Source organism: Gorilla gorilla, chromosome 2 (assembly GCF_029281585.2).
Source record: "Gorilla gorilla gorilla isolate KB3781 chromosome 2, NHGRI_mGorGor1-v2.1_pri, whole genome shotgun sequence".
In the NCBI taxonomy this organism is placed as follows: domain Eukaryota; kingdom Metazoa; phylum Chordata; class Mammalia; order Primates; family Hominidae; genus Gorilla; species Gorilla gorilla.
The window spans coordinates 61,753,994-61,778,804 of record NC_086017.1 but is presented as its reverse complement, the minus strand read 5'-3'; the positions used below and the strand labels follow the sequence as shown (position 1 = coordinate 61,778,804).

General features: G+C 43.3%; 2 protein-coding genes and 1 long non-coding RNA gene across 10 annotated transcripts in view; 2 read left to right on the top strand and 1 right to left on the bottom strand.

Annotated features, from left to right (window-relative positions):
• LOC101144055 (IQ domain-containing protein F1) overlaps positions 1 to 24,811 on the top strand; it is a 143,757-nt gene that overhangs the window by 9,168 nt on the left and 109,778 nt on the right. The window contains exon 5 of one of the 8 annotated variants that reach the window (XR_010132820.1): positions 14,478 to 14,522. The exons of 6 other annotated variants lie outside the window; for them this stretch is intronic. The gene's annotated coding sequence lies outside the window, so the exon portion shown is untranslated. Of the gene's footprint in view, positions 1 to 9,383; positions 9,518 to 14,477; positions 14,523 to 24,811 lie in introns of those variants that run through there. One more of the 8 variants, XR_010132824.1, reaches the window with a different exon arrangement.
• LOC109026422 (uncharacterized) lies at positions 18,512 to 20,684 on the bottom strand. Its single transcript, XR_002005455.4, has 3 exons — positions 20,528 to 20,684; positions 19,982 to 20,444; positions 18,512 to 19,892 (listed from the first exon to the last, which is right to left on the bottom strand). It is a non-coding gene; the product is annotated as an uncharacterized lncRNA (long non-coding RNA).
• On the top strand, positions 18,678 to 20,562 carry LOC101143316 (IQ domain-containing protein F5). Its single transcript, XM_055382547.1, has 2 exons — positions 18,678 to 18,751; positions 20,105 to 20,562. The coding sequence occupies exons 1-2, from the start codon at positions 18,748 to 18,750 to the stop codon at positions 20,545 to 20,547; spliced, it is 447 nt and encodes a 148-aa protein (XP_055238522.1). The 5' UTR covers positions 18,678 to 18,747; the 3' UTR covers positions 20,548 to 20,562.

Here is a 24,811-nt window from a genome sequence, read left to right as displayed (position 1 = left end):
GAGAGAGGGCATTTTGCTGCCAACCCAACCCTCTGGTGAGTGTTAGACCTCAGGCTATCACAGCTGCAGGAGCTGAGGAGGCATTAGTTTTGTGTTCCTTACCCTCCCCACTGGCCCAACTTCTGCAAGGGCCAATCCAGGCAGAGCTGGCTCCTCTGAAAGTCCCTCCCTGTGAAATGCTGCCAGCTGGGTTGGGGTTGGGGCCCAGGTGATGATAAGGGCCAAATAAGAGGTGAAGGTTTGCATTACTCTGATGATTACTGATGTTGAACAATTTTTCATATACCTGTTTGCCATTTAGCAGGTAACAATGTAGTATATATTTCTAGATACTTAAAAAAAGATTTTGAATGTTGTCACTACAAAGAAATGATAAATGTTTAAAGTGATGGATATGGTAAATATCCCAATTTGGTCATTATAGTATATATACATGCATTGAAATATAACATTTTACCCCATAATTATGTATAATTATTGTCAATTATAAATTTAAAAATTAATAACAACAAAAAAAGAGGTTAAGATTAGGCTGAACATCTGCCTGTCAACACTGCTGTCCCTGTCCTGTGGTTCCCTGCAGAGAGGGGGGATTCTGAGGTCTGGGTCACAGCCCTATGTCCAGCCCCGCTTCAGTGACTGTGCCCTGGAGAGCTGGTCCCTCAGCTCATAGATGTTCTGAGACGCTACCCAGAAGTCTCAGGCTCTAGCTCTCGGGCATGAGCTCTGTATTTCCTGCTCTGTCCTGCCATGTCCTGCCCCTTGTGTCTCATTCAGGGCCTGGGTCTCTCATACCCACTCTGAAGGATTCTTGTCTTTCTCCTTGCCCCTGTTGTCCTGTGTTCAGAGTATCAGAGCACGGAGCTCTGACCTCTGTCTGCTCCACCTCTCATTGCCCTGTGGCCATAGACAAGTGATTTCCCCTCTCTGAGACCAGTGTCCTGAGCTGTGAACTGGTGCTAACCTTCCCCACCTTCCAGGGTAAACAGTCAAGCACCATAAAAACTAGCATCTTCAAAACATCAAGTTTGTACACCTACATTGTATTTAACTTTGTTAATTATACCTCAGTAAAGCTAAAAAATAATTCTGCACCAGCATCAAAACAAGGAAAGGGGTCACAAACAAGCCTTAAATACTGGTAGCCATGGAAAAAGCAGCCAATTCTGGGGTCAGCTGGAGTGGCCCAGCAGAGCACATGGAGGCATGCTCATCATTGTTGAGGTACTTCCACTCCCAGGCCTCCTCAGTGGACAGAGCCAGGAAATACATGTTTGTGTATATGCACAAGCATTGCACATTTATATCTGTGTTCATTTCTGTGCCTATCTATATGGAAATCTGTGAGCTCACACTGATACCTCCAATCCCAAATTTAAGAATTCACTCTAGTTTTCTCCTTTCCATATTTCTTTTCTTTTCTTTCCTTTTTGAGATGGAGTCTGGCTTTGTTGCCCAGGCTGGAGTGCACTGGCACAATCTCGGCTCACTGCAACCTCCGCCTCCCTGGTTCAAGCAATTCTCCTGCCTCAGCTTCCCGAGTAGCTGGGATTATAGGCGGCCACCACAACGACTGGCTAATTTTTGTATTTTTAGTAAAGACGGGGTTTTGCCATGTTGGCTGGGCTGGTCTTGAACTCCTGACCTCAAGTGATCCACCCATCTCAGCCTCCAAGTGTTGGGATTACAGGTGTGAGCCACTGTGCCCGGCCTCCTTTCCATATTTCTACCTCTTCTTTTCTGAGAGTGACACCCCTAGCTCCCATGATCTTTAATACATTTTCTTATTTGATCTTCCCTTTGTGCAACTAATTCTGCACAGCTACTGCTGGCCCCTCTCTCACAGAGACACTGGCCCATTTCTCTTGATCTCTGATATACGATGCCGTCTATTGTCCTCTTCTTGTGGCTCAGGCTGTGGCTCCCCACATTGGTCTGATGACTGGGGTAAATGCTCTTTCACCCAACCTGAGCTGACACAAAATGTCAGGCTACCCTCTGCGTGGATATCCTCCTCACTGTGCTCAAGTTCTGATGGTCTATGCCACCAAGGATGCCCTTCTCATCCTGCCCAATATGACACTATTACTTGTATGGACTTACATCCCTGTGTGAACTCCTCCTCCCACTGCCTGGGTTCCATACTGGTCCCTCCTAGAACAATGCTTTCCTCCTCTGTCTTGTGACCCTCCCTCACCTGGCTCTGTTCCATGGTGGCTCTCTTTCCCCCTGGTGCAGCTATGTTGCACTGCCCAGCCTGAGGATTTCAGACTGACGGAGTGATTCAGGAAGGAAAGGGGGAAAAAAAAATGAAGGCAAGGGCAAGAGAAAACTAAATTTTCAATTAAAAAAAAAGGAGACAAAGCATCTGCAGAAGAAAATTCTCAATCATGGGCTAACATCTGCTTCAACGTTTTCACCTCAAACCTCAAGCAAGCATAACCACAGAGAAGATCCAGAAATTGTTCATGAAATAATGAATCAAAATGTTTGAGGCTCAGGCCTTCCTCTTCCACTACAAATTCATAGGAATAACAGAAAAAAATACATTGATTTCAAAAGTTTGTACTAGTGCCTAAAATATAGGAAGGGGGCCTTCAGAGAATGGAAAGCATGCGGAATCCCTAAAAGACAGAAGGTATATGTGGAAAAACTGAAAGACAATAAATTAAAGCTTTAGAAAAGGCAAAGGCAAAGGCAAGAGTGGCCATGCAGTTTCTCCATGCTTGGAGCTAGCTGGCCCAGGGACAGCAGGGCTGTGGGCTCCGCAGGGTGCTGGTTGGAATATGCCCATAGGAGGAGCAGCCAGCTGTCTGCTGAGCTACACAGTTGGCAAGACAGTGGCTGACGGCAGAGGGCTCTGTGACCCCCCAGGGCCTGGTGCCATGTGACACCCTTGCACAGCAGGGACCCTGCCCAGAGGACCACCCACAGAGGTCCCACCCTGACAGGCCACCTCACTGAAATGGAAGACCCAGAAGTTCCACTGTTGGTCGAATGTGTGCTTCTGAGAAAGGATGGAGAATGGAGGGAAGGAGCATGCAAGCATGAATGAGAGGATCTCCCATCATCAGTGAGAGTTTTAATGAGATTCTTTAGAAAGAACTACAGTTTAAGACAGTTGACCAACGGCATCAAGATGAGTGAAAACAGATGGAACTCAAAATATGTTATGGCTGAAGTTAAACTGAACAAAGATACTGAAACTTGTTTTTTTTGTTGTTTGTTGTTTGTTTTTTTGAGGTGAGTTTTGCTATTGTTGCCCAGGCTGCAGTGGCACAATCTCAGCTCACTGCAACCTCCACCTCCCGGGTTCAAGCGATTCTCCCACCTCAGCCTCCCAAGTGGGATTACTGGTGCCCACCACTGCACCCGGCTAATTTTTGTATTTTTAGTAGAGACGGGGTTTCACCATGTTGGCCAGCCTGGTCTTGAACTCCTGACCTCAGGTGATCCACCTGCTTTGGCCTCCCAAAGTGCTGGGATTGCAGGCGTGAGCCACTGCACCCCTCCAAAATACGGAAACATTTAAACAGAAAATAAAACCAATGGCTTACCCACCAAGGAGTAAGGCAGGGTGACTTCAGCTTTCTCAGCAACAACACTGATTGCAAAGAGAGAGAGTGGAGCCACAGCCCCAACTTTCTGCAGAAGAATCTTTCTCAGCGCAGAATCATAAACTCACCCTGATATTATCCAAGTGTTGCCTCCCCCTTCCCCTGCAATCCATGGAGTCAGGGATGTGGCACTCAATAGGCAAATGGGAAATCTAAAAACAAAGATAAGCACCCAAACAAGAACCACCAAGCTTTGGAGGAAACCAATAGCAGGAAAAAGCATTCTTAAACTCTGCAAGCAGAAACCTGATAACCAAGGGAAAGACTTGAGAAATTAATATCCTCATTGGGTGGAGGAAGACATCTTAGATACAAAAGAACAAGCCCTTATTAAAAAGCCATTTATGGATCTCAGAAAGGAATAATGATTGTCAAAATTAGAACCCAGTAGATGGGATGAATAGCAGAATGCACGTATAAAACGCGGATTAGTGAGTGGAAATTTTGATGTGAAGAATCCTCCTGGAGTGTAGCACAAAAGGTCAGAGAAATGAAAAGCTTAAAGAAAATAAATAAAAGAATGAGGCATTGATCCAGAAGTTCCAGTCATGGTTGACTGTGTATTGCTGAGAAAGAAATTGCAGAGATGGAGGCAGAAACATTCAAAGCATTGATGAGTTTTCCAGGGCTTAAAGAGACTCACTTGCTCTCAAAAGATGAAGGAAAACAGATGGAGCTTCACACAGGTCACAGCACAATCTCATAACTGATGAAGATAGAATACTTAAATATTTAAAGAGGAAAAGGAATCAACACATCACCTCCTAAGGAACAAGTTTCAGATTCACATCAGCTTTCTCAGCATCAAAACTGAGTGCAAGGAGAAAATGGAGCAACACTCCCAATGCTCTGAGAGAAAGTAAATGTGAGCATTGAATGCTATATTACCCCAAATGTCATTCAAGTGTAAGTCCAAAGTGAAAGGCATTCTTTTAATTCAAAATTTAGTCTACATCAAAAGTCTCTGACTGTAACTCTGGGAAATTAACTACATGACAAAGGAAAACAAATCCAGGAGAATGGCACAAGACGTAGTGATGAGTACAGATGCCACTAACATTTATAATTATGACTGAATAAGATTTTCCTATAAAATATATTTCTTTTTTTCTTTTAGACAAGGTCTCTCTCTGTCACCAGGCTGGAGTGCAGTAGCTGGATCATGGCTCACTGCAGGCTGCACTTCCCAGGCTCAAGTGATCCTTCCACTTCAGCCTCCTGAGTAGCTGGGACTACAGGTGCATGCCACAATGCCCAGCTAATTTTTGTATTTTTTGTAGAGATGGGGTCTCACTATCCTGCCCAGGCTGGTCTCAAATTCCGGGGCTCTAGCAATCCGCCTGCCTCAGCCTCACAAAGTGTTGGAATTACAGGCGTGAGCCACTGCGTCTGCCCAAAATATGTATATTTCCATAAAATATGTCTATTTCTCAAATGATGGCAACATGGGAGGTTGCTGGAGACTGTATGGAGAAAAGGAACTTGGGCTAAAGTTCTTGCCTAATTTGAGGCCTAAGTGATACTGATTTGCTTCAGATGCTCCATAGGCAAAATAAAATCTGTGTTAACAAGTACTAGAAGAAAAGCAACGAGGTATATAACGTCTAGGTAAATTAGAAACTACATTCAGCTAACACAGAAATCTAAAATACAGTGAGTCAAACAAATTAGAGGGTTGGTTTACATCACCTAAAAGAAGTCTGAGAGTGGACAGTCCAGGCTCAGTGGACAGCGCCATGATGTCATCACGGAACTAAGCATCTACTGTTCCCGCACCACCTCACCACCATGTTGGGGAGATAACCCATGTCCTCATGCTTTCAAAGTGGTTACCAGAGTGCTGGCCATCAAGTTCACATTCTAGGGAAGAAGAGGGTTAAGGTGAAATGGGAAAAAGGCCCATTTGAGCCCAACCTGGCTCCTTAAAGAGGTGTCCCAGAAGGCCCACCCAGCGACTCCTGCTGACATCTCATTGGCCAGCGAATATCACGTGACCACTCCAGTCGCAAGGGAGGCCGAGAAGCGCTATTCCTTTAATTGCGCATGTTGCCAACCCCAATAAAATCAGTTCTTTTTAGTGATGAAGTGGGACTCAGTATGGGTAAGCAACTCACAATATCTGACACAATTTCTAAAACAGTAGGAAGAAAAAAACCTCACCCATCTCAAAACTCCCTGAAAACCTAGTTAATCCAACAAAAGACAGGACGATAAAAATAAATCTTAAGAGAAATGATAGATTTAGAGTACAAAATAATATAGCAATAAGCCAGATATATTAGGAATCAGTAAATGCAAATTAGTAATACCTACCTATTAGAAAATGAGACTTCTGGCTAGGCACAGTGGCTCTCACCTGTAATCCCAGCGCTTCTGGAGGCCAAGGCGGGAGGATCACTTGAGCCCAGGAGTTCTAGACCAGCCTGGGCAACATAGCACGATCCCATCTCTAAAAAAAATACAAAAATTATCTGGGCATGGTGGTATGTGCCTGTGGTCCCAGCTACTGGGGGGCTGAGGTGGGAGGATCACTTTAGCACAGAAGGTTGAGGCTGCAGTGAGCTGTGATCATGCCACTGCACTCCAGCCTTGGTAACAGAGTGAGACCCTGTCTCTGAGAAAGAGAGAGAGAGAGAGAGAGAGAGAAAGAGAGAGAGAGACTCTCAAGCTAGGTTAGACAGATCGTGCTTGTGGTGGATGTGGAGATGCACCATTCAGACTCCCCTTCAACAGAGGACCTGTTGTGTCAGCTCCTGGGAGTGCTGACTGCAGCTGTCAGCTCCTTCAGGTACTGCTTCAGCTGCAGAAAGCCTGCCTTGCCCAAGGTCAAGCCCTTCCAGATGCCACCCACAATGACTAATCCAGGTGAATGGATAACCACCTGACCACCGCATTCAAATTGGGCAATTCTGCCAGGCCATTTCAGCATCAGAGCTTCCTATGGTACTTGATAAGGATAATAAGGGAATACTATGAACAAGTAAGTATGTATACATTATATTAATGAAATGGATCATTTCCTTGAAAACAAAAAACTACTACACCAAAAGTTATCCAAGATGAAATAAATAACTGGAGTCATTCTATAGCTATTTAAAAGGTTGAATTTGCAGTTTAAAACCTTCTAGATAGTTTTATTGGCAACTTCTACCAAATATTTTACAAATAACACCCATTCTACATAATCTTTTCTGCAAAATAGGAAAGACACTTCTCAATTCATTTTATGAGGCCAACATTATCCTGACATTAAGACCAGACAAAGATAGCATAAGAATAGAAAACTATGGAACAAGGCCGGGCCTGGTGGCTCATGCCTATAATCCCAGCACTTTGGGAGGCCAAGGCGGGTGGATCACCTGAGGTCAGAAGTTCGAGACCGGCACGGCCAACATGGTGAAACCCCGTCTCTACTAAAAATACAAAAATTAGTCGGACGTGGTGGACACCTGTAATCCCAGCTGTTCAGGAGGCTGAGGCAGGATAAATGCTTGAACCCAGGAGGCAGAGGTTGCAGTGAGCTGAGATCGTGCCATTGCATTCCAACCTTGGTGACAAGAGTGAAACTCTGTCTCAGAAAAAAAAAAAAGAAAACTGTGGCCCAATATACTTCATGAACATAGAAGCAAAAAATTTATTAACAAAATACTAGCAAATCCAATTTAGCAGGAAGTATATAATATTACAGTCACATATGGCTTAATGATGGGGATATGTTCTGAGAAATGCATCATTAGGTGATTTCATCATTGTGGGAACAACATACAGTGTGCTTACATACATGTAGATGGTATAGTTTTCTACATAACTAGGCTATAGAGAAGAGGTAAAGCCTATTGCTCCTAGGGTGCAAACCTGTACAGCATGTTACTCTGCTGGATACTTTAGACAATTATAGCACAATGGTAAGTGTCTGTGTACCTAAACATAGAAAAAGTACAGTAAAAATATAGTATTATAGCAATCTGGGACCACTGGTGTATATGTGACTGAAATACTGTTATGTAGTGCATGACTGTATGTATTACACACACACCACAACATGACCTAGTGTGCCTCATTTCAGGAATGCACAACTTCAATATTTCAAGAATGCACAGTTTCAATACTTGAAAACCAACCATTGTAACTTATATGATTAATTTAAAGGGGGAAAACCACATGGTTATATCATTTGAAGTACACAAAACATTTGACAAAATTCAACATTTGTTCATAATAAAAACTCTCAGCAAATTAGGACTAGAAGGGAATTTTCTCAACCTGATAAAGTTTATCTACAAAAATCCTACAGCTAACATCCTACTTAATAGAGAAAGATGAAATGCTTTCCACCAAGGTTGGCAACAAGGCAAGGGTGTTTTCTTTTGCCAGTCCTGCTTACTAGAGGTTCCTGCCAGAAAAAGAAATAAAGATATACAGATTGGAAACAAAAAAATAAAACTACCCCTATTCATAAGCAACAGGATTGTCCATGTAGGAAATCCCAAGGAATCTACAAAATGAAAGCCAGAAATCTTCCAGAATAGATAAGATTATTGAGCAACATTGCAGGAAACAAAGTTAACACAAAATTCAGTCATGTTTCTATATACTAACAATTGGAAACTTAAATATAAAAAGCAGTCCTGTTTACAATAGTTCCATAAAATGAAATTCTTAAGTATAAATCTAACAAAGCATGTAAAAAAATCTATATTTGGAAAACTAAAAAACACGACAAAAGAAATCAAAGAAGGCCTAAATCAATGGAGAAACATACTGTGTTCACAGATTGAAAGACTCAACAAAGTAAAGATGTTAATTATACACAAATTGATCTATAGATTTAATGTAATTCCAATCAAAATGCCAGAAAGATTTTTATAGATATAGACAAGCTGATTTTAAAATTTATGTGGAAAATTCAAAGAATTAGGATAGCCAGAGCACTTTTGAAAAAACCAATAAATTTAGAGTAATCATATTATTTAATATTAAGACTTATTATAAAGCTGCAGTAATAATTAAGACGGTGGTATTGGTAAAGGGATAGACACATAGATCAATGAAATAGACTAGACAGTCCAGAGATAGATTCACACAAACAAGGCCAATCATTTTTTGACAAAGATACAAAGGGATTCCAATGGAAAAAGGACAGTCTTTTCAACAAGTGGTCAAATAACTGGAAATTCATATGCAAGAAAATGAACCTCAACCTAATCCTCATATAAAAATTAATTCAAAATGAATCATGGCTATAAATGTAAAACATAACTATAAAATCTTAGCAGATAACATATGAGAAAATCTTTATTATCTAGAGTTAGAAAAGCAGTTCTTAGATATGACAACAAATGTGAAATTCATAAAGGAAAAAAATTTATTAATTGGACTTCATCCGTGAAAGATACTGTTAAGAAAATGAAAACATAAGCCACATAATGGGAGAAAATATAAATTACATACCTCACAGATAATTTTTATCCATAATATATAGAGAACTCTCAAAATTAATTAGCAATTGTGATGGTTAATGCATGTGTTGACTTGACTGGGCTAAAAGATGCCCAGATAGCTGGTAAAACACAATTTCTTGGTGTGTCTGTGAGTATGTTTCTGGAAGAGATTAGCATTGAAATTGGTAGGCTGGGTCAATGAGGTTGCCCTCACCAATGTGGTGGCCAGTATCCAATTTGTTGAGAGCCTAAATAGAACAAAAAGGTGGAAGAAGTGTGAATTCACTCTCTTTTCTTGAGCTGGGACATTCACCTTCTCTTACAGAGCTCCTGGTTCTCTGGCTTTCGACTTTGGGACTTGCACCAGAGGGCAGTCCTCCCTTTCCCATCCTTCCAACTCCAGCCAAATTACATCACCAGCTTTCCTGGTTCTCCAGCTTTCAGAGAGCAGATTGTGAGACTTCTCAGCCTCCATAGTTGCAGTGAGCCAATCCCATGATAAATCTATTTCTATCTCTACCTCCTATTGGTTCTGTTTCTCTGGAGAACCTCAGTGAATACAGTAATAAACAGCCCATTAAAATATGGCCAAAGACTTAAGCAGACGCATTACTGAGAAGACATATGGATACCAACTAAGCACATGAAAAGATGCTCATCACCATTAACCATTAGAGAAACGAGTTAGTAAACTTTTCCAATAAAGGATTAGATACATAGTAAACATTTCCAGCTTCATGGGCTGAGAGGCAAAATTGATGATATGACGTGTATACGTAGTTATATAGCAAGAGAGAAAACAAGTTTCCACAAATTTTTATTGATGAAATTAAAGATATAATAAAAATTGAGTAAGTTTTGTAATACAGGTGGACTAATGAAAACAATGCATTTTTAAGGGGGGCAGAAGGACCATGTTTAGTTTAATCAGGGCTGAAAGTTAGTGTTTCCTGTCATCAAAATCAGTTGCACATGCTTAAATGTGATGAATTTTATATATTTCATCTTTGCAATGTCTTTTTACACGTATAGGCACTATGTAAAATATTTGGTACTGCCAAATACTAATATGAATCTGATATGGTTTGGATCTGTATCCCCACCAAATCTCATGTTGAATTGTAACTCTCAATGTTGGAGGTGGGGCCTGGTGGGAAGTGATTGGAGCATGGGGGTGGTCCTTCATGAAGGATTTAGCACCATCCCCTTGGTGCTGTTCTTGTGATAGTGAGTTCCCATGAGATCTGGTTGTCTGAAAGTGTAGCACCTCCCCTGCCTCCTCCCTGCGACCCTTCCTCCTGCTCCAGCCATGTGAAGTGCCAGCTTCCTTTTCATCTTCTGCCATGATTGTTGTTTCCTGAGGTCTCCCCAGAAGCCGAGCAGATGCTGCCATGCTTCCTGTACAGCCTGAAGAATCATGAGCCAATTAGACCTCTTTTCTTTATAAGTTACCCAGTCTGAGGTATTTCTTTATCGCAGTGGAAAAATGAACTAATATAGAATCCATGAACATATGACTTTGATTGAGAATATTCTTCACTTGGGAGATACTTATAGAGTTCTATTAGATTCTTCTTTTGACGTTTGCCTGTACGCATGTCATTACGTTGTTGATTAACTACTTCCAGTTGAAGTTCAGGTGGTCGCTACTCAATTGCTTAAATAAATATATTTAGAAATGTTGAAATTCCCCTTGTACTTGCATAGAAGTCTGAAATGCGCGTGCTGCTGGAACCACAGTTTGAGTTCAGAAAAGATACCCCCGGCAAATTTGTGTGGGAATGGATATCTCACTTCATGTTTTAACTTTTGACAGCTCGGGAAGTACTTAGAGCAGCTTAACATTACTTGTGATTCAACATTGTTGCCAACTTGACTTTACCATAGTATAGATATTATGTATAAGTTTTGTTTTGCCCTTTAACTTCAGGTTTGCTTCATTAAGGAACATAAAGACTGCAGCAAAAACTTATTTCTAGTGCTATTCAGTGCTGGATAATAGTAGTTAAAGGCAGTTTTTCTCATTCAGAAAAATTTCAATCTCGACCTTTAACTTTAAAGTTCTCAGTAAAACCTTACCATTGCTAAGCTATGGAACTGCTGTGTGGTTGGGCAAGTCAGCAAATTCAGCTTCTATTTCTAAAAAAAGTTCACGGAACTGATGATGGTTGAGTCAATGATGCCATGTGAAGTCTACCATTGACACTACTGCTTCAGTAACAGGATTGATTCCAATGTTTTCCACAAAGTACCTACAGATGAATGATACAATGAATAACCATAGGCTTTAAGCACCTACATTTTCATAAACTTTGTTTTTTCAACTAAGCCTTTGTTCGGCCTCACACATATTTTCACTACTATCAGATTTATCACATCTTGGCAGATTCCATTTCAGGCTGTGTTGAATTAGCATTTTCTCAATTTCTTCAACAAATATTCTCATCCATGTTTGTTTCATACACATAGAGGTTAATTTCTGTCACTTCAAACTTGGCAGTTACCCTTCAATAAGCAACAGCCAAGCTGTATTGATACATCTGTCAACTCATTAAGAGCCAAGAAAAACCACTTGAAATCATTTGCCTTGTTGTTTAATTGGCTATTGATATTGTTACTCATGTCTTTGACTTTTTGAGCAGTTATTCTCATTGAAAGACTAACAATGGATTGGGCGCAGTGGCTCACATCTGTAATCCCAGCATTCAGGAGGCTGAGACGGGCGGATCACCTGAGGTCAGGAGTTCAAGACCAGCCTGGCCAACATGGTGAAACCCCGTCTCTACTAAAAATACAAAAATTAGCTGGGTGTGGTGGCACATGCCTGTAATCCCAGCTACTCGGGAGGCTGAGTCAGGAGAATTGCTTGAACTTGGGAGGTGGAGGTTGCACTGAGCCGAGATCACACCACTGCACGCCAGCCTGGGTGACAGAGCTACAGTCTGCCTCAAAAAAAAAAAAAAAAAAAAAAAAAAAAAGGCTAATGATGTTTATTTTCTCTGGACACATTTCTTCAGCTGTTGCAATCAAATATGATTTAATTAACTCACTACTGGTAATAACAATAACCTTTCCCTGCTTGGCTAACAAATGAGCAACTTGGTAACCTATTTTGCTTGCAGTCTCATTTTGATTTTTTAGTTTTTGTAAAGAAATTCTACTGTGATGAGATATGCCACTTAAAATGTTTAACTTTGATGACTATTAACTTCTTGCAAGTTAAGAATATTGTGGAGTGCTTAGTCTGGTAATGTTGATGTATAACATTGTGTTCTTTTCGCATAGCTATAGTGTCATTGCATAACGGACACAATGCTTTGCCATTGTCTTAAAAGTGCGACATTTAAAGTCTGCTTTTGTCTTTTCTTCTTATTTTGGTGTGATGGGCATGCACTGGTGATTAAAAAATAGGTCACAGTACAGCAGTATATGTGGCACACAGAACACTGTTTAGCTATAACTGCACCTCTGTGATTTTTGTGGGCTGAGCAGCAGTGGAAATGAGGAGAGTGCCATGTATGGTCCCCTTCAACAAATATTTAACTCTGTCATCGTAGTGCAAATGTGGCTATAGACAATATATAAGCAAATAAGCATGGTAGTGTTCCAATAAAACTTTATAGACACAGAAATTTGAATTTTGTATAATTTTCATGTGTCATGAAATAATATTCTTTGAGTTTTTCCAATCACTGCAAAATGTACAAATATTCTTTGCAGGATGTACAAAAACAGGCAGGCAGTGGGCTGTATTGACCTACCAGTTGTAGAATGCCCAACCATGCCCCAAGTCAATGTCCATTACACAATGCTGAGCCCCTAACAGGAACCAATGTGTGGAATGATAGTGGACCTGTGACTACGCCTCAAGTTATTCACTTGGGAATTTATGCATTCTGTCCCTGTAACTTCAGGCTCCATCTGACTGGAGGTACTAGCTTCTAGGGAGGAAAGACATTTATCAGGGGTCACAGTAAGAGTCTCACTAAACATAAAGCTATGGCTGTGACCTGGTCACTTTATCCTCCTTATGCCAAGAGACAAGAAGTCACTCTATAATGAAAGGAGTCACTCTGTTGGCAGGAATAATTAACACTGATCATTAGGAGAAGATGCACTGCTGCTACACTAGGTGGGGGTGAGCAGGAAAGACTATGAATGTGGCTTGGATGATTCACTGGAAAATTTCTTGGTGCTTCGCTGCCCAGGTGTAATGGTAGATTAACCCATACAGCAATCATAGCCTGAGAATTATAGCCAGAGAATTATAGCCAGGGATGAGGGTCTGGATCACCACTGCACCCACTTCCCTTCCCCTTACTGGCAGCCTGTGTAGACAGCAGAGATGCAAGTCAAACAGGAAAGGAATCTAGAAAGGGTAGTGGATGAAGGGGAAAAGGTGTGTGACTGATGGTCTCAAAGTAAATGATGGGCCTGTAACTTGTCCTTTTGACCCTTTTCTTTTTTCTTCAGGAGTACACATGCGGGTTTATTAAACATAAGTAAACTTGTGTTATTGGGGTTTCTTGTACATTTTGTTACCCAGGTAATAAGCCTATTACCCATAAGTTATTTTTCTTGATCTTCTCCCTCCTCCCACCATCCACCCTCCAATAGGCCCCAGCATCTGTTGTTCCCCTCTATGTGTCCATGTGTTCTCACCATTTAGCTCCCACTTATGAGTGAGGACATGTGGTATTTGGTTTTCAGTTTTGTGTTAGTTTGCTAAGGATAATGGACTCCAGCTCCATCCATGTTCCTGCAAAAGACATGATCTCATTCTTTTTTATGGCTGCATAGTATTCCATGGTGTATATATATGTACCACATTTTCTCAGTCTACCAATGATGGGCATTTAGGTTGTAAGGAATATAAATCATTCTATCATAAAGACACATGCATATGTATGTTTATTGCAGCACTATTCACAATAGCAAAGACATAACCCTTCTCTTTTAAGTTTTCCCAGGAGACAAGACCAACCAGAATCGTTATTTTTAAATGGTGACCATTTACTATGGGAAGCAAGTAGATATGAGTGGCATAGAGGGTTGGGCTGCAGTGAATTTGCAGATGTAGTGGATCCTTTCTTCATAGCTGGTGACTCATCCCACATCTCTTGGGAATATTGGCTGCTGCTGGGTCACTGCTGTCATCCATTGGGAATTGTTTTTGGCCATAGGGAAGAGATTTGACCAAGATTATGTCCTCTCCTAAGGGGAATCCTGCAGCCAATCACTGGCTTGTGGTTGGTGTTATAGGTTGAAGTGTATCCCTCCTAAAAGATATGTTGAAGTCCTAACCCTCAATACCTCAAAAAGTGACCTTATTTGGAAATAGAGTTTTTGCAGATGTAGCCAATAAGATGAAGTCATTGGGTGGGCCCCAATCTGATATGATTAGTGTCCTCATATTAAGGGGAAAGTTGGACACAGGCACAGATGTGCACAGGGGGAAGAATATGTGAAGACACAGGGAGAATGCCATGTGAAGACAGAGGATTGGAGCGATGTGTCTACATGCCATGGAACACCATGGGGGATGCCAGCACATCCCCCAAAGCTAGGAAGAGGAAAGGAAAGGTCCTTTTCCTACAGGTTTCAGGAGCATGGCCTTGCTGACACATTGATTTTGGATTTCTAACCTCCAGAACTGTGAGCCAATTAAACTTCTGTTGTTCTAGTCCCCTGTCTTAGTTTGTCCAGGCTGCTATAAGAAAATACTATAAGGCTGGGTACGGTGGCTCACACCTCTAATCCCAGCACTTTGGGAGGCCAAGGTGAGCGGGTCACTTGAGGTCAGGAGTTCAAGACCAGCCTGGCCAACATGGTGAAACCTCGTCTCTACTAAACATACAAAAATTAGCTGGGCGTGGTGGTGGACACCTTTAATCCCAGCTACTTGAGAGGCTGAGGCATGAGAATCACTTGAACCCAGGAAGCGGAAATTGCAGTGAGCTGAGATCACGTTACTGTAGTCTACCCTGTGTGACAGAGCGAGACCCTGTCACAAAATAAAAATTAAAAAAGAGGAAAGAAAGAAAGAAGCAAAGAAACAAAGAAACAAAGAAAGAAAGAGAAAGAAAAAGAAAGAAAGAAAAATAAATCACATTCTGTTTCACCTTCTTCCTCCCTGCTCCCCCATTCCTCCCTCAGACTCCAAGTCCCCACGCTTCCCCTCTCTCTTCCCTCTTCAGGTTTCTTCTTCCCTCCCTTCCTTCTTTTCTTTCCTTCCTCCCTTCCTTCCATAGGGTCTTACTGTGTTGCCCAGGCTGGAGTGCAGTGGCAGGATCTGCAGCCTTGATCTCCTGGCCTCAAGTGATCCTCCCTTTTTTGCCACCCAAAGTGGTGGGATTACAGGGAGCACCACTGTGCCCGACCCCTCCAGGTTTCTTTATTTCTCCCTCCCCTGCCTTCCCCGTGTCATCCTTCTCCAGTCCCAAAGTGCCCAGCCTCCTCACCTCAGATCTGGGACTTTCAGCACCAGCCCATGTCCATTCCATGCCCATGCCCACTCTTACCAGGGTAGAGGGGACAGAGGAGGGAATGACAGAATTTGTCTCCAGGAATGCAGACCCTGGGGGCTCCAGGTCTCCTCAGAGAGGTGGGCTATGAGTAGATAGTCCATTAATTCATCCACTCATTATACATTCGGTGAACAATTATTTTTCACCTACTATGTCCTGGTATTGTGCAGTCTCTGGGGTCACAAACATGAGGAATGCTCAGCCTCTGCCCCCTAGGAACCAGTGAGAAAAGGGGCCAGTCAGCAAACAGGTGACTGTGTAAGATCAGGTGAGGACCACAGGTGGATATAGATCAGGTGGAGATCTTTAAAGGGGGCCACAGGGCTTCCCAAGGTGCAGGACCCACCAAGTAAACTCCTGGGTCCTCCTGGGAGGCTGCTGTGCCAGGGGCTGCATGTGAGGGTCACTTATCTGGGGATGGGGCTGGGGCTGCTGCAGAAGAAATGCCTGAGGCAAGGGCTGAGGGTTGCCTTAGAACAGCCCATTCCCAGGAGACCTGCGTTTCCTCCTCTGCAGGCCGTGGGGCTGGGAGCACATGCAGAGGGCTGGTCCCACTGGAACCCTCACTGAGTCCTGCTTTCTTCTCCTTTTTCCAGCCCTCCTTCAAGGGGCCTACTGAGAACCTCTGGGGGAAACTCTGGTAGAGGAGGTGGAGAATTGGTGGGGGTGGGATGGAAGAATGGTACCCTAGGATGCTGGTACTTCTGTGCTCAGCGCTCACCCACAGTGGCCCTGAGGGGCCTGTGTCTTGCTCCCTGTGCTGCATCCCTTACCCCAGCTCCAGGAGGCTCACTCCACCATGCTCACACCAGGCCCCTCACCCAGCGCACTTTCCAACCTCCCCTTGGAAGGCATCTCCCTCTGCTCCTCAGCCCCTGGGGTGCCTCCTCCCTGCTCACTGGCTAGAGGCTGAGCTGGTTCTAGTAGCACTCAAGGCCCAGCACCCACCCTGCTTCTAGGGTCACCTCATCCACCAATGCCCCAGCCCCTGGGCCTCTTTCATGTCTGGATCTCCCTCCTTTCTGGACTCCAGCCCCCTTGTTCCTCTGGGCTCTAGTAATGGGATCTTTCCTGTGCCCTTGGAGTGCAGGGACCTTTATCCTTCTCCTAACACCCAAACACACTTGGATCCTAGTATGATGATCTCTGTGTTATAAATGAGATGGGTAGAGATATTTAAATCAGCTTTTATTGAGGCATAATTTACATACATATAACATATATCCATTTTAGATGTACATTTCATTGATTTTTTGGGGACAAGTTTATACACCTGTGTGACCATCTTGGCAACCAAAATACAGAACATTCCAGGCTGGGTGTCGTGGCTCATGTCTGTAATCCCAGCACTTTGGAAGGCTGAGACAGATTGCTTGAACTTAGGAGTTTGAGACCAGCCTGGGCAACACGGTGAAACCTTGTCTTTACAAAAAATACAAAAATTAGCTGGGTGTGGTGGCTATTCTGGAGGCTGAGGTTGGAGGATTGCTTGAGCCCAGGAGGTTGCGGCTGCAGTGAGCCATGATCGTGCTAGTGCACTCTAGCCTAGGTGACACAGCTAGACCCTGCCTCACGAAAAAAAAAAAAAAAAAAAAAGAAAAGAAAAAGAAAGAAAGAAAGAAAAAATCTAGAACATTCCATTAACCACATAGTTCCCATTCAGTCTCCATCTCAAAGTCTGGGCAACCACTGCTGTGTCCCCATTGACGACAGCTGTCCCCACTGCAGTGCACACACACGGATTCACAGTGTGCCTCCTTCAGAGTCTGGCTTCTTTTGCTTGGCTAATTTTTTAAGATTCAGGATGGAGGTTTTTTAGTGGGATTTTTCTAGAAACGATGAGAACCAGAAGCTTTGGGAAAACATGGAGATGCTGGGGTCTGCATGATGTGGTGGTTTAGAGCCAAGGCTCAGGGTGGAGCAGAGCTGGGACCAAATGCTAGCTCCACAGCTGACCAGCTATGAAACAGGGTGACGTGAGCCAGGCATGATCTCTGCACCTCCATTGCGAAGTGGGACTAATATCACTGCATTGCTATTACCACGGACAGGAATGTGGTGACTAGTGGCTTGACTCAGGAGCCAGACTGATGGAGGCACTAAATTGACAGAGGTCTCCCGGGGGCCTGGCCAAGATCTTTATCTTCAAATAGGTGCTTCCTGCTCCTTCCCTATCCTACACATTGTACCCCACTATTTCCCCATCCCCCACCTCATTGCTGTCTTCCCCACTCCCTCATTCCATTAACTTCAAACTGACACCCCCGCCATCCTCAAAGCACCTCCTCCTCTTCCCTACATTCCCCCTACAGATCCACATCGGCCTCTCCCATACTCACCCTACACATTCCCAGTGCATTCCTCAGTGACCCCAGGGGCTGTGCCTCACCACGTCCAGCTGGGTCTTCAGAGGCTGCAATCAGGCAGAAAGGGGCCCTGCTTCTGCAGAGGCCACCCTCATCTATCTGATCGTGGCCTTGAGGTGCTCAGGGACAGAGGAAGACAGGAGAGCACTTTAACCCATTTGAGCTTTGGATGGAGCCCAGGCTAGTCCTGGGGGCCTCATGGAGTTTTCTGGCCTGTGTGTGTCCTGTCCTCTCAGGTGCCTAAAAACAGACTGACCTGCAGATAGGTCAGACATAGGGAGCTTAGCAACAGTGAAGGAGTTTTTCGTGTCCCTCCAATTCCACCGTCCTCATCAGAGATATTGTTAGTTTTTGTGTACATCCTCCTATTCCACCTCTTTAAGATAATGCCTTTACAGCACATGTGTATAAATGTGTGTTTATACTGGGATCACCTTGCCTTTCATCTTGATTTGATTCACTTATGAAATCTTGTACTTTTCTATATCTGTACATAGAGAGCAAACCCATTCTAATAGTTATTTGGAATACCAGGGTTTAAAGGAACTGAAAGGCATTTAATGAACACCAGCCAGATTTTAATGAGCAGCATTATATACCTTTGTGTCAATGGGTCAGTACTTGGGGTCTTCTAGGTTTTCCTTAGAAGAGGCTCATATGCTGGAAGCTGTCCTGGTGCCTGCATCACAGGTGCCCTTATGACATCACAGGTCCTGCCCTTCCTCCACTCTTCCTGTTGGAGTCCTGATCGGAGGAGTGCGGGCCGGAGGGTGATGGGACCATCTAGCCCCTAACCATGGGTAATTTAGTAAAGTCCAGACCTGTGCAAATTTTACGACCTGTCCCCAGTCAGATGTTTTGTAAGAGGCAGTCAGAACCACACTAGCTTTCTGAGGGGAGAGTAAGTTCCCCACAGTTACTCATGACAGGACACCCCTCCATGTTTGAAGTCCTAGAGAAAGCCAGGAAGCTGTCTAGAAACAGTGAGAATGGTGTTTGACTTGGCACCTAGCAGTGGGAGAGCACCTTTCACTTTCTTCCCTATTTCCCCCCATACACTCTGATTCCAGAAGGATGGCAAGCTGTTTTAAATGATCATCAAAGATAATGATGAAATCACATCTATAGAACAGAGCTGGAAGGAACAAAGGGGAGAAGAGGGAAGCGACTCCACCCCCAACACCCTCACCCCTACCAGGCCACACCCTTACCCACAACTCCGTGAGTGGCTGGGTCCAGAGAGCCTTAACTAGTGACATCTCTGACCCCTGCGGTCCAGCAGAGTGACTCAAAGATCTATGACCCTGTAATTTATTGTACAAAGAGTGGCTTCAGTGAGGGAAACAGGCACCTGTCCTCATTACCTGACATCAATCAGGGTGTTCCAGAAAAACTGGGGTGAAACGTCAGGGTATGCAGAGCTGGAATGAATGGGGACTGGCTGTCTCTTGCCCCCATTTTCTTGTCAGGCAGAGAGATGTGAGTCTGGCTGAGATACAGAGTGGAGACTGTGGCCAGGAGTGGGGCAGAGGAGTGTGATCCCGGACCATATAGGGCTGGGGGCTGCAAGTGGGGACTGTGGGGAATGCAGGGACCAAGGGGCAAAATGTGTGTTAGTGTGTGGAGTGTGCATGTTTGTACAGATGCATGCATAGCTGAAGTTCAAGCTGTTCACAATGTGTGTGAGGTGGAGGAATCTGTTACCACTTTGGTGAAGAGGAAGGAACACAGCAGCTTGTGGGTTTGACTTGAAGTCAGAGTAAAGAGGGCAGGAGGAGCAAAGGACACCACTTCTTCAGCAGATGGGAGGGCTCTGAAGGGAAGAGTCATGGATCCCAGGTAGATGGCAGCTCTTTTACCTCTAAGTCACAGTGTTCTTGCTCTAGACTGGCCAGCAAGGTCCATGGAAAATGGGATGAGGTAGCTAGAGCAGATGTACACCTATTTTGCAGATGGGGACATTGAAACTCAGAGGTCAAGTGAGGTGAGCACATCCACTAACCTGTGGGTGGCAGAGGGGGGACACCTACCTGGTCTCCTGGGTTCAGCTGTTGCCCTGCCCGGTGCTGAACTTTAGAGGAAGGAGCCATCATTGATAGAGGATCAGGGCCCCTTCCTGGCATACCCTGAGTGTGTCTGTTTTCTCTTGTAAGGCCCAGAAGAGAAGACCATCATGACAGAAAGGTCTGCAGCTGTTTTCATCCAGGCCTGGTGGCGGGGCATGCTGGTGCGACGCACACTGCTGCATGCAGCCCTCAGGGCTTGGATCATTCAGTGCTGGTGGAGGCAGGTGCTGGAGAAGCTGCTGGCAAAGAGGCGGAGGATGGTGTTGGAGTTCTATGTGCAGCAGGAATGGGCAGCAGTCAGGCTGCAGTCCTGGGTCCGCATGTGGTGTGTCCGCCAGCGTTACTGTCGTTTGCTCAACGCTGTCCGCATCATCCAGGTCTATTGGCGCTGGCACAGCTGCCATTCCCGTGTCTTTATTGAGGGCCACTATGAACTCAAAGAAAACCAACTTAATATTCAACTTGAAATCTCTTTGGGCTCACAGGCTTGTAAGGTGCAACAATGCATACCCCTTCCATTAAAAGAATGACCAGGTCTGCTATAACTGTGTCCCCAGCTCTCTTCATCAGATGTATTTTCAGGAGGTCATTGTTTGAGATAATGATGGGAAATACTAGGCATGTCACAAGTCAGCTGTGAGGAATCAGCAGGGGTTGTCTTGGTTTCCATGTGGAGAAGGATTCTGAGAGCCGTCTGAGATGAGTAGGACCTGTGATTGATTAGCAATGTCTGCCATAGGTAGAAGAGGTGGGGTTTCAGGGTCACCAAGTCAACCAACTCTAGGGAGACTATGTAAATGGAACACCCTGTGGTTGTGCAGCATGGAAGACTGTGTCATCCTTTGCTATTCATTCATTCATTCATTCATTCATTCATTCATTCATTCATTTATAGAGACTGGGTCTTGCTCTGTTGCTCAGGCTGGAGTACAGTGGTTCAATCACAGTTTCCTGCAGCTTCCAACTCTTTCCTGCTGCCTTAGTCTCCTGAGTAGCTGGGACCACAGATGCCCACCACCACACCTGGTTACTTTTAAAAAAATTTCTTGTAGAGGTGGGGGTCTAACTATGTTGCCCAGGCTGGTCTCAAACTCCTGGCTTCAAGCAGTCCTCCTATCGTGGTCTCTGACGTTGCTGGGATTACAGGTGTGAGCCACTGTGCCCAGCCTTTTAAAATAAATTTTAACGATTTATTTTAAACATGGTGTTAAAATATACATAACATAAAATTTACTATTTTAACCATTTTAGGTGTATAGTTCAGTGGCATTAAGTACATTCGCATTGTTGTGCAACCATCACCACCATCCATCTCCAGAACTTCTTTCATCTTGCAAAACTGAAACATCGTACCCATTAAACAATTACTCCCTAGTCCTCCCTCCCCTAGCCCTTGACAACCACCATTCTACTTTCTGTCTCTATGAATTTGACTACTCGAAGTACCTCCTATGAGTGAAATCATACAGTACTTCTCATTTTGTGACTGGCTTATTCCATTTAGCATAATGTCTTCAAGAGTCATCCATATTGTAGCATGTGTCACATTTTCCTTCCTCAGGCTGAATAATATTCCATTGTATGTATATGCTACATTTTATTCATTCATCTGTGGATGGACACTAGGATCCTTTCACCTTTTGGCGATTTGAATAACGCTGCTGTGAACATGGATGTGCAAATATCTCTTCAAGACCCTACTTTCAATTCTTTTGGGTGTATACCCAGAAGTGGAATTGCTGGATCGTATGGTAATTCTATTTTTAATTTTTTTGTTTTGTTTTTGTTATTTTAAGAGACAAGTTCTCACTATGTTGCTCAGGCTGGAGTGCAGTTGCTATTCACAGGCGCAATCCCACTACTGATCAGCACAGAAATTTTGACCTGCTCCATTTTCAGTCTGGGATGGTTCACTCCTACTAGGGAAACCTGGTGGTGCCCTGCTCCTAGGAGGTCACCATATTGATGCGAAACTTAGTGTGGACAACACATTAGCATAGTGCACTACCATACTGTTTTCCATAGCAGCTGTAACATTTTACATTGCTACCAGCAGTGCACAAGTGTTCCAATTTCTCCACCTCCTCATCAATACTTGTTATCTCTGCTTTTCTCATAACAGTCCTTCCAATGGGTATGAAGTGACATCTCATTATTTTTGATGTGTATTTCCCTAATGATTAGTGGTGAAAAACATCTTTTCATGTTCTTGTTGGCAGTTTAATATTTTCTTTGGAAAAATGTCTATTCAAATTCTTTGCCCATTTTTGAATTGGGTTTTTTTGGTCCTGTTAGTGTGTTGTAGGATTTTAATACTTTATCAGATATATGATTTATAAAGATTTTTCTCCCGTTTTATGGATTGCTTTTCACTCTGTTGTTTTTGTCTTTTGATGCAAAGAAGTTTTAAATTTCTTTTTTCTTTTTAAGACAGAGTCACTCTCTGTCACCTGGCTGGAGTGTAGTGGCATGATCTCGGCTCACTGCAACCTCCACCTCCCGGGTTCAAGCAATTCTTCTGCCTCAGCCTCCCGAGTACCTGTGATTACAGGCATGCCACCCTACCCGGCTAATTTTTGTATTTTTAGTAGAGATGGGGTTTCACCATGTTGGTCTTGAACTTCTGGCCTCAAGTGATCTGCTTGCCTCAGCTTCCCAAAGTGCTGGGATTACAGACGTGAGCCACCGCGCCTGGCCAGAAGTTTTAAATTTTGGTGTAATTGAATTTACCTATTTTTTTCTTTGTTGCCTGTTCTTTTGGTATCATATCCAAGAAGTCATTGCCAAATTCAGTGTTATGAAGGTTTTCCTCTATGTTTTCTTCTAAGAGTTTTATAGCTTCATATCTTACATTTAGGTCTTTGATATGTTTTGAGTTCATTTTTGTATATGATGTAAGGTAATGGTGCCTTTTCATTTTTTTTGCCTGTGGATATCCAGTTTTCCTATCACCATTTGTTGAAGGCACTGTTTTTCCTTATTGAATGGACTTGGCACCCTTGTTGAAAATTATTTGACTATATGCATGAAGGTTTATTTCTGGTCTTTCTCTTCTATTCTACTGGCTTAAAGATCTGTCTAATATGCCAGTACCACGCTCATCACTGTAGCTTTGTAATAAGTTTTGAAATTTGGAAGTGTGAGATCTCCAAATTTGCTCTTCTTTTTCAGTATTATTTTGGCTATTTGGGGTCTCTTTAGATTCCATATAAATTTTAGGACAGGTGTGGTGGCTCATGCCTGTAATCTCAGCACTTTGGGAGGCCAAGGCAGGAGGATCACTTGAGGTCAGGAGTTCGAGATCAGCCTGGCCAACATCGTGAAACCCCATCTCTACTAAAAACACAAAAATTAGCCGGGTGTGGTATGGCACGCCTGTAATCCCATCAACTCAGGAGGCTGAGGCAGGAGAATCACTTGCACCCAGGAGGTGAAGTTTGCAGTGAGCCCAGATCATACCACTGCACTCCAGTCTGGGTGACAGAGTAAGACTCTATCTCAAAAAAAAAAAATTAATAAACTTTAGAATACATTTTTTTTCTTTTTTTCATACCTCTCTCCAGTTTTGGATAATTTCTCTATTTCTGCAAAAAATGTCATCGGGATTTTGATAGGGATGGCAATGAATCTGTAGATCCCTTTGGGTAGTACTGGATTTTTAACAACATAAAGTCTTGTAGTCTATGCACACAGGATGTCCTTACATTTGTTTGTGCCTTCTTTTGTTTCTTTCAGCAACATTTTGTAGTTTTCAAAGTACAAGTCTTTCACTTCCTTGGGTAAGAGTATTCCTAAGTATTTTATTCTTTTTGATGATATTGTAAGTGAAATTCTTTTCTTTTCTTTTTTTTTTTTTTTTGAGACGGAGTCTCGCTCTGTTGCCCAGGCTGGAGTGCAGTGGCATGATCTTGGCTCACTGCAAGCTCTGCCTCCCAGGTTCACGCCATTCTCCTGCTTCAGCCTCCTGAGTAGCTGGGACTACAGGCACCCGCCACCATGCCCGGCTAATTTTTTGTATTTTTAGTAGAGACAGGGTTTCACTGTGTTAGCCAGGATGGTCTTGATCTCCTGACCTCGTGATCTGCCTGCCTCGGCCTCCCAAAGTGCTGGGATTACAGGCATGAGCCACCAGGCCTGGCCGAAATTGTTTTCTTACTTTCCCTTTTGGATTATTTATTGTTAGTGTACAGAAGTGCAACTGATTTAACTTTTTTTAAATTTAAAAAATTTTATTTATTAATTTCTCTAGTCTTTTATTCCTTAAATGCAACTGATTTTTTGTGTGTGTTGATTTTGTATCCTACTACTTTGCTGAATTCACTTGTTCTAAGTTTTTTTTGTGTGTGTGTAATCTGCAGGGTTTACATATAAAATCATATTGTGTGTAAACAGAGATAATTTTACACCTTCCTTTCCAATCTGGATGCCTTTTATTTCTTTTTATTGCCTAGTTGTCCTGGCTAGAACTTCCAATACTATGCTGAATAGAAGTGGTGAAAGCAGTCATTTTGCTTTGTTCCTGATCTTAGAGGAAAAGCTTTCGGTCTTCCACCATTGAGGATATGTTCTGTGGTGAGCAGGTCTATGCAAACCTGTCCCCAAAGTCTGAGGAAACTGAGAGGTTGAAGAAAGAGGATGACAAATCCAGTTTCTTAGAAAGAAACATTTAATATGGCCTTACAAACAGAAGCCGTGTCTGTGTCTCCGGTAGCAGCAAGATAAGATGGTGGATCCCTGCACCATCACCCTCCAGACCCAGGGCTTATCTATCACAGGGAAGGAATGTGTAGGATG